The sequence below is a fragment of the Saccopteryx bilineata genome, chromosome X (genome assembly GCF_036850765.1).
Source record: "Saccopteryx bilineata isolate mSacBil1 chromosome X, mSacBil1_pri_phased_curated, whole genome shotgun sequence".
Taxonomy (NCBI): Eukaryota; Metazoa; Chordata; class Mammalia; order Chiroptera; family Emballonuridae; genus Saccopteryx; species Saccopteryx bilineata.
The window spans coordinates 2,223,232-2,240,467 of NC_089502.1; the positions used below are offsets into that span (position 1 = coordinate 2,223,232).

At 35.6% G+C, this 17,236-nt stretch overlaps 1 protein-coding gene across 1 annotated transcript in view; it reads left to right on the top strand.

Annotated features, from left to right (window-relative positions):
- Positions 1-13,949, top strand: part of CXHXorf66 (chromosome X CXorf66 homolog) — a 158,938-nt gene extending 144,989 nt beyond the window's left edge. The window contains 2 exon segments of the mRNA XM_066249966.1: positions 11,105-11,261; positions 13,007-13,949. Coding sequence (XP_066106063.1) covers positions 11,105-11,261; positions 13,007-13,949 — 1,100 coding nt within the window.
- The last annotated feature ends 3,287 nt before the right edge of the window (positions 13,950-17,236 follow it).

Consider the following 17,236-nt stretch of genomic DNA (forward strand, 5'->3'; position numbering starts at 1 on the left):
GGTGCACTTTTGACCGGTCACAGGAAAGCAACAAAAGATGATAGAAATGTGAAATCTGCACCAAATAAAAGGAAAACCCTCCCAGTTTCTGCAGGATGATGTGGCAGCATGTGTGCATGTGCAGATGATGACGTAACACCATGTATACAGCGGAGCAGCCCACGGCCATGTCAGTCAAGATGTGGACGGTACAGAGGAAAGTTCAGTGTGTTCTGTGACTCACTAAATTCGAATCCGTGACCAAAATGCAACGTGAATATCGGCACGTTTATAACAAAGCACCACCACATAGGAATAACATTGCAGGGTGGGATAAGCAGTTGAAGGAAACCGGCAGTTTGGTGGAGAAACCCCGTTCTGGTAGGCCATCAGTCAGTGATGAGTCTGTAGAGGCTATGCGGGATAGCTACCTAAGGAGCCCTAAAAAATCTGTGTGTGAGCCCACATCGAACTGCACTGAATAAGTATGAAACTGGGAGGGTTTTCCTTTTATTTGGTGCAGATTTCACATTTCTATAGTCTTTTGTTGCTTTCCTGTGACCAGTCAAAAGTGCACCATGACTTTATGGACACATTGTATTATTACCACATTAAAAGAAAGCTCAGAAAGGAGAGGGGAAACAAATCATAACCCCACTGTCCTAATACAGCATCTTAGTAACAATAGTTTACAAGTAGCATAATTTCAACTACTTGAAGAGTCTCATTGGCACATTTATTATTCTTATAGTGAAATTATAGTTCTCTTTAAGAGAACCGGTTCATTTGAACTATTTTCATTACCAGTTTAAGTATGCACTGTCAGACATTTTGCATATAACTAGATTGTAACTACTTACATTTTTAAATGGGTCATTTAAAACCCATATCTTTACATTTTAAGAAAAATATGAAATCTGGGTTAAAATAGATAAACACATAATATTTTTGAACTACTATTAAGAACCACAACTCACATTCTAACCCTTTAGACAGTGATGTTGATCTATATACTTTCTCCCTGTTGTAGGTGAGGCTTAGGACACAGTTGCTATCATTGCTCTAAGGATAGACTTTGTTCTCTGATGATACAAGGATTCATGAGAGCAATTTAAAACTTTTGAAATATATGTCCTTCAGATAAAGATGCAATTACTTTCTTTTACTAAAACACTTTCATTTAGAAATATTAAGGTAGTTCTCAGTTTAGGCGAACTCAAGTAAAAAACTGAACTTACAGGCCCTGGCCGGTTGGCTCAGTGGTGGAGCATCGGCCTGGCGTGCAGGGGTCCTGGGTTCGATTCCCGGCCAGGGCACATAGGAGAAGCGCCCATCTGCTTCTCCACCCCTCCCCCTCTCCTTCCTCTTTGTCTCTCTCTTCCCCTCCCGCAGCCAAGTCTCCATTGGAGCAAAGTTGGCCTGGGCGCTGAGGATGGCTCTGTGGCCTCTGCCTCAGGCACTAGAATGGCTCTGGTTGCAACAGAGCAATGCCCCAGATGGGCAGAGCATCGCCCCCTGGTGGACATGCCGGGTGGATGCCGGTCGGGCACATGTGGGAGTCTGTCTGACTGCCTCCCTGTTTCCAACTTCAGAAAAATACAAAAAAAAAACAACAACAAAAAAAAACCAAAAACTGAATTTACAGAGCAGTACATTTGAACAATCTGAGCTGCAATGCAAAACATTTTTACAGAGGTCATGAGAATTGTGTATTAAAAATAGTAAACATATATATTGAGGGGAAAAAAGTAAATTTTTTCAGAAGTGAACTCCATTTAGAATGAAAGTAAACTTTAGACAAAAACCTCTATACCTTTTTCTCCAAAGAGCTAGACAGGACATGGAAAGACCACCTAGTGAAGCCACCTGCCCTTCATAGTAATTGCTCCTATCTAAGTCCCCTTACCTAGCTTTCCAAAACTAATCCCCACCAAGACAGTTATTTAGTTGTATGACTCCAGTCTATATAATGGCAGAATTTTAGGCACTAGATATGGGAATGAGCTTTTCGGACAAGAAAGCCTTCCAGGTGTCCCTTAAACCAGGAGTTTCTAGTCCTACTCATTTTCTTTGTTATTTTCCAAAGATGTACTTTAAAGCCTGATCTCCAACTCTTGCTAAACATGGTCAGAATTTGGAAAGGCACTTTGAGATGTCTAACATGATTGATAGATAGGCTACCTGAAATCATTTACATGCCACTCTAAGTTATTTTGAAAAAGCTGTTTCAATAAGGCTTGTATAAAGCTTCAACTTTATCTCAAATTGCTCTAGAGATCATGCTTAGGAAACCAAGCATGTAGCAGTCAACTTGTGGTGTTTTCTGTTGCCTGACAATCAGCTTTGGTGGTTTTTTATTGATTTGCATGTGGGGTAACTGGCCTTTGTTGAACATTAATTTAAAAACATATTATAAAACAATTGAGCCTATTTCACTCACTACCATTGTGTCTAACTTGCCAATTAACTTTTCTAATAAAAAAAAGTTGAGCCACAAATAAATTTAACCACGTTTTTAAAAGCTATTTTAAATGAATGAATATTAGGGCTTTAATAAACAATATGTTGAACAAATTTTCTCTCACCCTATTTTGTAGCTGATTTCTCTTAAGCATACTTATCAGGAGAAAAGAATGTTATTTTAAGAGAAAAATATGTTTAATTAAAGCCCGAAGTCAGCAGACATATGATACAATAATAGGCAGCAAAGTGGAGGGATAGCAAAGATCTCTAGGTTGTACAGCAGGTCTGCAGTCTCAGCCTTGGTTCTGATCAAATTATTTTTAATTTCTAAAACTCAGTATATATAATTTCACTAATCCCTTCACCTTCTCTGATCCCATCCCCCATCCCTTTTCCCTCTGACAGCTGTCCCTCTGCTCCCAGTAACCCCAACTCTGTCACTATTCTGTTCCTCAGTTCACTTTGTTTCTTAAATTCCACATATAAGTGAGATCATATGATATTTTTCTTTCTCTGCCTGGTTTATTACAACTAGCATAATAATCTCCAGGTCCATCCATGTGATCTAAAAAAGTAAGATTTCCTCCCTTCCCTTTTCTCCACACCCTTGCCAGCACTTATTCTGTGTTGTTTTGTTAATGAGTAGCATTCTGACAGGTGTGAGATGGTATCTCATTGTGGATTTAATTTGCATTTCTCTGATGATTAGTGACATTGAACATTTTATTCATATGCTTGTTGCCCATCTGTATGCCCTCTTTGGAGAAGCATCTATTCAGTTCTTTAGTCATTTATTAATTGGATTGTTTACCTTCCTGATTTTGAGTTTTAGAAGTTCTTTATAAATTTTGGTTGTTAACCCCTTATCAGACATAATGGCGAATATGTTCTCCCATTGTGTGGGTTGTCTTTTTATTTTGTTCATATTGTCTTTAGGTGTGCAAAAGCTTTTTATTTTTATATAGTCCCATTTCTTTATCCTGTCTTTTATTTCACTTACCCATGGAGATAAATCAGCAAATATATTGCTGCGAGAGATGTCGGAGAGCTTATTGCCTGTTTTCTTCTAAGATGCTTATGGTTTCACGCCTTACATTTAAGTATTTTATTCATTTTGAGTTTATTTTTGTGAATTTTGTATGTTGGTGATCTAGTTTTATTTTTTTACATGTACCTGGCCAATTTTCCCAACACCATTTATTAAAGAGGCTGTCTTTACTCCATTGTATGCTCTTACCTCATTTCTCAAATATCAATTGACCATAAAGGCGTGGGTTTATTTCTGATTTCTCTGTTCTGTTCTATTCATCTGTATGTCTGTTCTTATGCCAGTACCAAGCTGTTCTGTAGTATACTTTGCTATCAGGAAATGTGATTCCTCCTTCATTTTCAAGATTGCTGAGGCTATTCATGGGGGTTTGTTTGTTTGTTTTTGGTTCCATATAAAATTTTGGAATATTTGGTCTATATTTTTGAAGATGCCATTGATATTTCAATAGGAATTGCATTGAATTTATAGATTGCTTTGGGCAATATAGACATTTTAATGATGTTCATTGTTCCTATCCATGAACACAGTATATGCTTCCACTTGTTTATATCTTCCTTGATTTCTTTTACAAATGTTTTATAATTTTCCAAGTACAAGTTTTTTATCTCCTCTGTTTAAATTCATTCCTAGACATTTTATGTTTTGTTGTTGCAATAGTGAAGGGGATTGTTTCCTTAATTTCTCTTTCAGACAGTTTATTGTTGGTGTTTAAAAATGCCACTGACTGCTGAATATTAATTTTATATTCGGCCACTTTGCCAAATTCATTTCTCAGACTTTAGGTTTTTCTATGTTCAGTATCATGTCATCAGCAAATAATGATAGTTTTACTTCTTTTCCAATTTGGATGCCTTTTATTTCTTCTTCTTATCTGATTGCTTTGGATAGAACTTCCAGAACTATGTTTAATAAGAGTGGTAAGAGGGGGCACCCTTGCCTTGTTCCTGATCTTAAGGGGATTGCTTTTAATTTTTGCCCATTGAGTATGATGTTGGCTATGGGTTTGTCATAGATGGCTTTTATCATGTTGAGGTATATTGCCTGTATTCCCACTTTGCTGAGAGTTTTTATCATAAATGGGTGCTGGATTTTATCAAATACCTTTTCTGCATCTATTGATATTATCATGTGATTTTTCTCCTTCCTTTTATTTATGTGAGGAATCACATTTATTGATTTGTGAATATTGTACCACCTTTACTGCCCCAGAATAAATCCAGCTTGATCACAATATGATTTTTTTCATGTATTGTTGGATATGGTTTGCTAATATTTTGTTGAAATTTTTATCATCTAAGTTCATCGGGTATATTGGTCAAGAGTTTACTTTATTTATAGTGTCTTTACCTGGATCTAGAATGTGGATTATACTTGCCTCATAAAAGGAGCATGGAAGTCTTCCCTCCTCTTGAATTTCTTGAAATAGCTTGAGAAGGATAGGTGTTAGTTCTTCTTTGAATATTTGGTAAAATTATCCTGTGAAGCCATCTGGTCCAGGACTTTTGTTTGCTGAGAGTTTGTTGATAACTGTTTCCATTTTATTTGTTGTAATCAGTGTTTAGGTTTTCTGATTCCTCCAGATTGAGTTTTGGAAGATTATGTTTCTAGGAATTTATCTATTTTGCCTACGTTGTCCAATTTTTTGGCATACAGATCTTCATAGTATTTTTTTTTTACAATCCATTGAATTTCTGCGGTGTCAGTTGTTACTTCTCCACTTTCATTTCTAATATTATTTATTTGAGTCCTCTTTTTTTCTTGATGAGTCTAGTTAAAGTTTCATCAATCTTGTTTACCTTTTCAAAGAATCAGCTCTTGGTTTTGTTGATCTTTTGTATTGTTTTTTCTGCCTCTATGTCATTTATTTCCACCCTGATCATTATTATTTCCTTCCTTCCACTTCCTTGGGGCTTCTTCTGTGATCCTTGGTTACAAACTCTTCTTCATTTTGTCCAAATTTCATTTTTGATGGTGATTATTTTTAAATTAAATTGTAATCCAATTTGGTCCTGGGAGGTGGCAGTTGGAATGTCTACCTACTCTGTTACCATCTTGGAATCCTCTAAAAGTTAAAACTTTTAAAGTAACTAAAGTACACAGACTTAACCCAGTAATTTTTTAGAAGTATGTTTAATTTCCACATTTTGGAGGGATTATTTACTTCATTTTGAAGTTGAATTCTAATTTCAAAACCTTATGGTCAGATAACATTCTTGGTATAATTTCAATCTTCCTAAATTTGTTGATGTAAGTTTTGTGGACCAACATATGGTCTATTCTTGAGTATGTACTCTACACAATGGAAAAGAATAAATAATCTAATGTTCTGGGATAAAATGTCCTGTAAATATCTATTATGTCCATTTGGTCTAGTATGTCATTTAAGGTCTTTATTTCTTTATTGATTTTCTGTTTGGAAGATGTATTGATTGCAGTCAATCGTGTCTTGAGTTCTCCAAGTATGATTGTGTTTGTGTCTGTTTCTATTTTTGGATCGGTTAGTAGATGTCTTATATATTTTGGAACTCCCTTGTTTGGTGCATATATATTAAGAAGTGTTCTCTCTTATTGAAACAATGTCACCTTTATCATTATGAAATGTTAATTTTTGTTTCCTGTTACCTTTTTTGTTTTGAAGTCAGCAATGTCAGATATAAGTATGGCAACACCTGTGTTCCTTTGAGTATTTGCTTGAAAAATCATTTTCCAAACTTTCACTTTGAGTCTACTTTTATCTTTGCAGCTTAGATGTGTCTCTTAAAAGCAGCATGCAGTTGGGTTTTGCTTTTTGATTCAATCTGTTATTCTGTTTCTCTTTCTTAGTGAGTTCTGTCCATTTACATGTAGGATAATTATTAACACTTGAGGATTTCCTGTAGCCATTTTATGTTTTGTTTTCTGGTATCTCTGTGCCTTGTTTGGTTATTCTATTTTGTGTTTCTGTCAGTTGTTTTTGTTTGATGTTATTTCATACTTCTTTTCCTTGTTCATTTTTTTAAGCTATGTGATTCAGTAGTGGCTTTTTTGTGGGTGGTTACCATTAGGTTATTAAGAGGAAAATTTTCATATGTACAAGAGTCATTTATCTTATGAGTTCTTCTGCACTCCATCCTCCTTTGGTACTGTAGATCTTTATCCTCTCCCCTTTTATTTTATTATTGTCGCAGATAATCTTTGTTTTTATTTTTATCTGGTTGGAGCTTTTCGTTGTAGTTCTGATTTGTTTTGTTATCTGTTTGGTAGAATAACCCCCTTAAGTATTTTTTGTTGTAGAAGTTCTTTGGTGATAAATTCCCTCAACCTCTGTATATCTGTAAAAGTTTTTATTTCTCATTCATATTTGAAGGATATCTTTGATGGATATAGTATTCAAGGCTAGTAATTCCTCTTTTTCAGGAGTTTGAGTGTTTGGATTCACTCTCTTCTGGCTTATAGAGTTTCTTCTGGGAAGTCTGATGATAACCTAATGGTCCCTTCTTTATATGTTATGTTCTTTTTTTCCCTAGCTGTTTGAGAATTCAATCTTTGTATTTGATATTTTATTATTTTATTATGATAGGCCTTGGAAAAAGTCTGTTTTGGTTGACGTAACTCAGCATTCTGTTTCCTTCTTGTATTATAGGATCTAATTTTTTGCATAGGTTTGGGAAGTTCCCATCAATTATTTGTTTTAATAGGCTCTCCATGCCCTTCTCCCTCTCTTCTACTTCTGATATATTTATTATTTCTATATTGCTCCTTCTGATGCAGTCACACTATTGTTTTAGATCTCTCTCATTTTTTTAATTATGAGTCTTCCTCTTCTTCTTTTCATAGCATTTCTAGTTGCCTGTCTTCAATGTCACTGATTTTTTTCCCCTCTATCTGGCCTGCTCTATTAGCTGAACTTGCTACCTCAGTTTTTAATTTCTATGTTGAGTTCTTCATCTCTGTTTTTTTAAGTTAACATCTCCTTTGTAAAGCACTCATTTTGTTTATTGACTTTTTGAGCTCATTAAATTGACTATCAGTGTATTCTTGCATCTCATGAGTATTTTCAGAAATTTGATTTTGAATTCTGTATTGTTTAACTCCCAGATTTTCTTTCTGGGGATTTTTTTTATGAGCTATATCTCTGTCTTGTGTACACATGGTATTCAATTTCTTCTTTGATGGCATTTGAGTGTTGTATTGTTAAGAACTGTTTCCTAAAAAAAAATTAAACATTTTAAAAATAAAAGTGAAAAATACAATGAAAAATATAAAAAATGAAAATAATGACAAGTAAAAAAACCCACAAAAAAGACAAAAGCCAATAAAACAATTAAAAAAATCAAAACACCTACAATATAAGAGAATATAAGATATGAAAATTAGAAAATAAAATTCAAAAGAAAAAATCATTTCTAGAAGTTTTTCTGTTTTCTTCCTGTAGGTGGTGTTGCATTACAAGATTTAGCTCTGTGAAATTCTTGAACTGACCTCCACTGAGATGTTTCTGTCACAATGATGTAAGCAGGTCTATAGTCATGTTGCTGGTTGTGCTGTGTTGTTAGGGCTTTATGGCTTTATCAATAGTTATGTCAGGCCATAGGTGCTCCTCCCCAAGTCTCAACAGACCACAAGACCATAGGGGAGAGAGTGATTCTGTGGAGTTATCTGTGGGGTGTGTCTCTACCACTCTCCATACTTCAGAATGTGAGGAAAGGGGTGATCTATGAGGCTGGGGGGTGCACAATTTGGTTTTCTCTCTGTGTGTACCAAGTGCAGCCTGCTGGAAGACTGCAGGAACACTGTCCATGACCCCTTGTTCTGCCATTGCTTTTATCTAGTATCCCCCCTCACTGCCCTTCTATCTCAGCACTCTTCCAAGCAGAAAGAAGCCTAGTCACTCTGGGATTTTCCCCTCTCTGGAGCCCTTGCAGACAAAAACCCAGACAGTCAAGATTCCCTCCTCTCTGGAGCCCCAGAAGAATAAAACCTAGAAACCTAGAGGTTTCTCCCCTCTCCAGAGTCCCTGAAAACAAAATCTCAGACAGTCCAGGCCTCTCTCCTCTCTGGAGATGACCACGAGTGCATCTTATCTTCCATTCCACTTCTCAACCCTTCCCACCTTTAGGCCATCTGGTGCACAGATCTTTTAGGTGTGCCTGCAAGCCCAGGTTGGGGTTCTTCACTGCATCATAGCTGTTGAATTTGTTGAATTTTCAAGGGGAAATGTCAAGAGTATCTCTCATACTACCATTACTCTGATATTATTTTTGTTTATTATTATGTACAATTTTAATCAAAATTTTACCCCAGAATTTGAGTGAAATGCTAACATTCTATTCATGTTAGAATCCTATAAGTCTGTGTTAAAGCAAAAAAAATGTAGTGTTTCTGTATCCATCATGAATATGAAGTTAATATTCAAATTAATTTGAAACTATTTCTGAAAAACTGGCTTTAAGATAGTGTCTATCAACTGTCCATCACTAGAAAAAAAGTTAATATCTTGATTTTAAAAGAGTTGACATATACATTCTTTCACTTTATAAGCATCACTTAAGTTAAGATTTAGAATAATCTTAATCTTCAAAAAGAATAAAGAATGTTTTTCTGTTTTAGGGTTTTTTCCTAGCTTTATTTAGATATAGTCGATATACAATATTGTGTAAATAACAATTTCTGCTCTTTATATTGTTAAAAGGTATTTGGGGAGGAGGATCATTTAGCATTTCAGTGTAAAAATGAGTTGTTTTTTCCAAAAACTATTTAATTTTGTTTTATTCTAATGATCCCCAAAGGATTATTTCAAATATTGCTACCCTTATAGGCCATATTCTTTCATCTGTTCTCTATTTGTTTTAGAGGAAAGAAAACAGACTTAAAGAAAGGTCTTCAGCACACAAACCTTTTATAAGGTTTATCCTGTTTATCTACTCCAGCTTTTTTTCCAGCTATCCCCTCCCATCATTATTCATTTTGGCCATACGGAATTGAAGTTTCTTCAACCATGTTTTTAAAATACTGATTTTTCTGTCTGTAATGCAATAGTCTTTCCCTCCTTTTTGGATTCAAGGAATTCCTACTCTCATTAAACAACAAATTGAAAGCTCCACCTCAGCTCAAGGGTCATCTCCTGCAAGAGCACCAACTCTGAACACATACTTCTTTTTTGTGCTCCATCAAAGCCTACATGACATTACATACCCACACTCCACAGTGATTGTTTATTTACATATCTGTCTCTCCCATTACATTTTAAACTCCTCAAAGGTAGAAACTATGTCTATTTGAGAGCTCAGTGACTAGTGCAAAGCTTCCTGTCATATAATAGACATTTAACACTTTGTTTGTGTTAAATAACTTAATTATTCTTGCTTTCTTTTTTGCCCCATGTCCCTTACCTTACCCATCACCTAGCTCTACCACTATCAAAGTATTTCTCAAATTTACCAATTTTTTTTCTCCACCTTCATTATCACCACTCTGCTTTAAGCTACCATCTCCCATTATCTGGACACTTTAACAACCTTGTAATTGTCTTACTACTTACTACCGTGCCTCTCCAATCTATTCACTGTACAAGAGCCAGAGTTTTATAAAATGCAGATCTTATTAGGTCTATGTCTATATTCTCTATCCAGAAACTATTTAGTGGTATCCCATTTATCTTAGACTAAAATCTACCTCACCAACTAGACCTACATAGAAGTTCATTCTTCTCCACTGTGAGATTATGTTTTCAATATATGACACAAAATGACAATGATGTCATAAACCCCTAGAACAGGCTGAGTCATATCAAATACAGAAGTTTCTTTGGTATAATAAACACTTGAAGAAAGCCATGGACATAAATATTTTTATTTATGTTCCACTTTTGTCCTTTTGGACAAATATTTGTTTAAATGCAAACCAAAGTATTCATAGTAATGTATCTTCTGCTACAGGTATGAACCTAACCTTTAAAACCTAGAAGTTATGATAACATTATGCATTTAAACACCTAATTAGACAAGCTAGCTGTGTATAGGATGTCTGCTGCTTCATGGATGTTACCATTATATTTTTAAGAATTTCTAGGACAACATCTGAGAGTTTTTATTATGTATAAAAACAGCAAGCAACATAATAGAAGCATAAATAATACAGACATATTGTTTCTCTTCACTCTCTTTCTCTATTCAATCCACAAACCCACATCCCAAACCAAACTGGATAATACTATGTGAATGAATCTGGCATGGTATCTAACACATAGTAGGTTTCAGAAAAGGTTTTACTTGCCCAATCCTCTTTCTCACCACACACACACACACACACACACACACACACATTTACACTCAAGTATATTCACACATGCAAGACACATACACACTCAAAGACTTAAGTAATGGGGTAATAAAGCCATGTTCTGGGGTAATCCAAGTAATTATATTGATTAGTCAAAGATGACTCCCAGATTTGACTTCTATACTGTGGCTGGGAATATGATAGGGGAAAGAAAATGACAGTGGAACATTTAGGCTTAAAAAATTTATTGGCTAAGAGATTTGATTTTGACCCATAGAGTAAAGCCACTATCAAAATGGTGGAAAAGCTCATTATCTAACACATTTTCTGGTGATACAATCTCTTTGACAGGAACTAAGCACGTTGAATCAATGCAGGCCAAAATGGACAATTATAGAAGACGTCCATTTGTTACTGTAGTTGGTGTTATGAACACAGCTTTTATCTTGACCTCTTTTTGTTTCCTCCATTATAATTGTTTGAGTGATGATGTCCCCAATGAAGAAAAGTAAGTTTTACACCTGAATTAAGAATGCAAGGTGTGTGTACATGTGTGTGTCTGTGTACATATAGCGTACATTGTTGTTGAGGTTACATTTTTTAAATACCAATAATTTAATAATATCAACATAGATAAATAATTAAATTGCCAAAGACCTGTACATACATAAATATAGTATATAATAATCTTAGACTATTCTGGAATCTAGCAGATGCTCAGTTACTATTTGTTTAATGAATCTGAAATTAGGTTTTAATGTATATAAATATTTATGATATGGCAAGCTTATATTTCAATTTAGTTTAAAGGTTGAATTGTTACATAAAAGCTGGCATAAATGGTTATGTATATGGGAAAAATATGAAATTGGTCCTGTTCCCTAGATATCTTACAAAAAATCAGAAAGATTACTACAACAGAGTAAGAATAACTTATATGAACATGTAGAAAACTACATATAAAATCTACAGGTGGGAAAAACCATCTTAAATGTAGCAAGAAATTCAGAAGTAAGAATATAGACATATTTAAATAAAACTTAAAACATTTTGTAGCCAAAAGAAGTCGCCCAAAGTCAAGGGACATGCTATAGCTAATTAATGCTAATTTTAGAATTCTAAAGAGCTTACCAACATCTTGTGAGTGGATACCTACATTTAAATTATATCAATTCTTAAATATTCTCAGGTATATTAACAACTTTAGTCAAAGCTGTCTCCTATTCAGGGTTAAGCTGAACCCTGGGCTATTAATTTCATTATAAATTCAGTCTGGGAAAATAGAGCATGACTATATGAATAAGACAGGGAAAATTTAAAAAGGGAGAGAGAGGGAGTTGGTACTGCATTCCAAAGACAACAAAACATTTTGGATAATGTACCATATTATGATGTATTAACATAGAAAGTTATTCACTTTTCTCATGATCTCAGTCCCTGCCTTTCATATAGAAGGATCATTCTGGCCTAATATATTGGTTCTCTAAACCATCATCTAAAGAACGGTTGCTAAAATATACCAGTACTTCCTTCCTTTAGTGAGAAGAATATTGTGAACATAAATATGCATAGATAGATAACTTGCAGTTATAAATATAATATACTGCTCAAAAACATTAGAGGATATTTCAAAATGGATATGAAGTGATAAAATAAGAAGCATTTAATTATTTTATTTAAACAAGAACATTAGAAAAACAAACAAGTCAAAGAAAGTTGTTTAATTATGCAAATTAGATGCAAAACCAACTTTTATTTCACTTGTGAAAATGCACTATACAAAAGGCTGAAAGTACTGGAGTATCTACACGTTCCCTGATCCCTTAATTTTTGTGAGGAGAGAAAAACAATGACCTTGTACTAAAGAGTTTATTTTTTCTGGTGACAAGTTATGACATTTGTATATTAGTTTTGTATCAATGTGTGACTTTCTTTATAAAAAGTTTAACTTTATAAATAAATTAAACTCTCTTTTTCTCAATAGTAACTTTAAAACAACTTTGTACTATTTTATATGTAGACTATATAGTTATCTGACCTTGTTAAAACAGTAAAATATTCTGAAGAAACAGAAAAATCATGAATTCAATATGAGTTCATATTTGTAACTTGAGCCATGGCATTCACCACACTCTAACTCTTACTGTGTTCAATTTTCCTATCATAGCTAAAAAAAAATGTTTAAAATGACAGAGTAGCCTATGTTTTCTGGTAATAGAAATACTCTTTTGTCATACTCTAAATTTTCTATAGTTTCAGAGTGAAGAAACATGTAGCAGCCAAGTCATCCAGGTCATCCAAACTATCATTCAGTAAATATAAGACAGCCAATCTATGCATTCCATGCATTCCAGAAAAACAACCCATGCTTTCTAGTATAGATGAGTTATCTGAGTCTTCAAGTCTAGAAAAATCATACACATCATCCAGTTCAGAAAATTTAATCAGGTACTCAGATTTAGAAAATTCATCTATACCATCTAGTACAGAAAGGTTCATCAAGCCATCAAGTCGAGATAAGTCATCTAAATCATCAAGCCCCAAAAGAGTGTCCAGGTCATCCTAACTTGGAAAGTCATATACAAAACACAGTCTAGATAAGCCACATAAGCAAGCTTATACCCATAAGCTAGGCAGTCAAGTTTGTTCAACCCATCCAAATAAGGCAGTCATGCCACCTTCACCAGCCACTCTACAATATCCATTCAGGTCAACTGAACGACCTTATCAAAACTCTCCACAAAATAAGATCTTATTACTCAATTCATCTAGTTTACAGAAATTTACCAAATCCCCCAAACATACTAATCCAAAAAGTTCAGTTAGTACAGGTATGGCAGACACATTACCTAGGTCTAAATTAGTAAACTCTTGTTCATATTATAAGGAAAAATGCCTTGTTTGCATAAGTACTTCTAAGCCTTTGGTCTATGATATTTCTGAGGCCAAGAAGACAAATGTTTAAAACTCACCTTTTCCATGTGAAATGAAGCCACTCTTCAAGTCTTTTTATAAGGTAGAATCCAGAGATAATGCATTCAATGACAATGTGAATGACAGTGATATGATGACATATATCAGTGATAATGACTTGGAGAAGGAAATAACCATTATTTGCAACATAAACCTCGGTGAAGTCATTCATAATGGTACCCCAAGCGATGAAGGACTCAATAAAAATAAAAACTACCTGTAAAGAAGAAAATTTATTCCAACTATATAGTTTATGCTTGCCCTCCTCAAAGATAAATAATACAGAGGGAAAATCCACTTGGTGTTCACTATGAAGATTAATTCTGTCCATCATGGAGGCAATTTATTTAAAAATATTAACTAAATGCATAACATAACAAATAATTTTATTGTAATTATTAATGCATTATAGAGGTAGAAGGCTTTTTTATGTATCTTATTTAGATCTGGTCACTTAATGGGAACCTTAAACATACACACATACAAAAATCTGGAAAGAAATTGCAAAATGGGTACCCTACTCCTTTCCTTGAATCAGCCATCAAAATCCCAAACCAATTAAGTTTTTTTGTTTGTTTTTGAATTAAAGTTATTGGGGTGACACTGGTGTGTTGTAAGTTTGTTTTTTTATTGTTTACATAGTCTTCACAGTTTAAGATTGTCTTTCTGTAGTGCTCAGTGCTTGGCAAAAATGGCTCTATGTGTTTGGTTCTGGTTGAATTAGAGAAACTCTTGATAGCTATTTGTTACATCACTGCCTCCTATGATTGATACTTAAAATGAGGCTACTGCCTCCAGTATGCACACCGATGGCTACATGATACCGGTATAAGTGTTCCAATCTTCATAACTCTCAGTAAGGCTTTTCATTATTTTTGTTACCCTTCAAAATAGTAAAAGTGTTCTCTGCTGTGTGTTCTCAAAAGTTCCTAGTTGGAGGTCTGTTAAAACACCAATTTTCTTTGCATGATACAGAAATGTAGAAAAGAAAGTTTTTATCAATAGGTAATTTTAAAGGCTCTTAGCATAAGTAAGTTCATTTAACTTCTCTTTTATTTTAAACTCTAATTAAACTCAGAACTTAGGTTTAAAATTCTCTACACCTGGCCTTACCAAATTGAAGAGGTATCAGGGGTAGGTCATAAATCCTAGAATGTTTAGGAATGTTTTTGTTAGGTATGTAAAACATTTATCACTACTGTATTATCATCTTCAAAAGTTTACAGTCTTAGTGTGTAGAAATATATTTTTTCTTTTTAATAGATCCTATAGATAAACCTTGCAACAAGACAGTAAAATTTAGTGATCTTGTTAGTGAAATTAATGAATATGATGTATTGCTTTTCTACCATGCCTTGCTGAGCTTCCCCCTTCCTTCCTACCCCAACCAGTGTCTGCTTTTGTCTTTAAAAAGTAGCCCCAAACTGTTCGCAGCTGCATTGATTTGGATGACTTAGGTCTCCATGCAGTCACCAGCTTTAAAAAAGACTCCTCATTTTGGCAACTTAATTATGTGGCGAGACATCTGTTTCTTGCTGTTCTGATACAACATTTTGGAGGCCTCAGTGAGATTTTTGTCCTCTGAACACATTTGTCTTTGCCACACACAAACAGGGGCGTTGGTCTCCTTGGCCTGACTTCTGGGAACAGAAACCCAGCAGGGGAGGGGCCACCTGAGATGTTCCAGTGCCTCATTGGCCTTTTCTGTCTGGCTGACAGTCGGCCAAGGACAATCAGGCATGCCTATCCACCCATTTGGAATCATCAAGAAAGCCTCCAGAGATGAGTAGAGCAAATTTGCAATTTGCTCAATCTGTAATCTGTCTGTAGCTAGCCATCTGTAACTATTGTGATCAAGGATCAGACGCGACCGTACTCACAATATAGTCTCTCCAGGGCCAAGACGTTTGCAGAGAATAATCTGAAGTCTGTTTTTGTAAGAGTCCTGGGACATATTTAGATTTGCTCTCTCATATGTTTAAGTCCTGCCTGTTTTGTCGCTTTTGTTTATTTTTACAAGCTATCTTACAGACATCTCCTGGTTTGGTCTCTCTTCAGGATCTTCTTTCTGCATTCTTCACTGGATAGAGGACCTTTATTTTCCAGGGTCCCTCTCTGATTTTGCTCCTGCCAGGATCTCGTTCTTCACTTTTGCTTTGTTATTCTGTCTCTCCATTGAAAAACCCTGAGTGAATTTGTGTGAATGAGGAGCTCTGGTGCCTGCACCTGAGTTTCCAGTTTGTGGCTCCACGGTGAATAAATAGAGAGTCCAAGTGGACCCCAATTTGTGGTACCGTGGCGATCCTCATATGGCTTAGGGTGGTATCAGACACTCTCTGATCCAAGTCAGGACTTTATACCGACCCACCAATGCTAAGAGTTGCCTAAGTTCCCATGAGGGATACAGCTAAGCGGGCTCCTGAGTGGCTCCTCATGGGACACCCCCTTCCTTTGTTAGTCAAATAGGTTTGCAAATATGATGTATATATTTGCTCACTTATAGTTTGCATTGAGGGTGGGGGACAGGATGTATGCAGGCAGAGTTGTTATAGCCTAAGGCTTAGTTTAAGACTAAACCTTTCCCACCCTTTTAATACTAAGATCTTCTCAACACTAAGCTTTTCCCCACATGCTTGACTGTTGCATGATGTGGAGTGATTCACTGTTATAAGGAATTCCATTTATGCCTCAGATAGGTGGCTTTGTATCAGAGACTTCCTTCTTTGTATATTGGCTTAAAGGTTTGGATTTATACACTATAAAGTGGGGCAGAGGAGCCGATGTGTAGCAGACCAGAGAAAGGCCAAGTGGAGGAGAGGAGAAGCAGCCAAGGTGGCAGAGTGCTGAGGGAGAAGCCAGTTTGTGCAGAGTTTGTGCAGACAGAAGGAGATGGGGAACAGAGGTGAATAAGGCTGGTGAGGTAGAAACCTTTGATTCTAGGAAACTCAGATGAGTCAGTGACTTTGGGAGCCCTGAATGGAAAGGGAAGTGTTTTCCCACTGTGTGTATTTCTTGCCTGCTGGGTGCAAGCTAGGATTAAAGGTAATGGCCCACCAGTTCTTGGCTTGGTTGTTTCATTACCATCTGTCTGAATCAAATTTGAACCTACATGGGCCAGGCGGCTGTGATGGTGCCGTGGTTACTGGCTTTACACTTGTTCATCAAACTTTCTCTGAAAGTTCTCTATCCTTTGGTTCTCCCAGCTATGACTCAACCAGGGACATTTTAGAAAATTGGCACAAACCTCAGTTTTTAATCCCTTTCGTAATCTTAGGAAGTTTGTTTGTACTCGTGTTCTTTGTAACAATGGGGGAAGAGTGTAAAGCCAGTAGCCACAGCCACCATCATAACGGGAGTCTGTCTCACTGCCGCTCCACTTCTAACTTTAGAAAAATATCAAAACAGAGAGAGAGAGAGAGCGCGCGAGAGAGAGCGAGAGAGAGAGAAAGAGAAAGCAGAACCCTACATCACTCCCAACTTTTGGCCTGTCCTACTAAAGCACCACTTTCA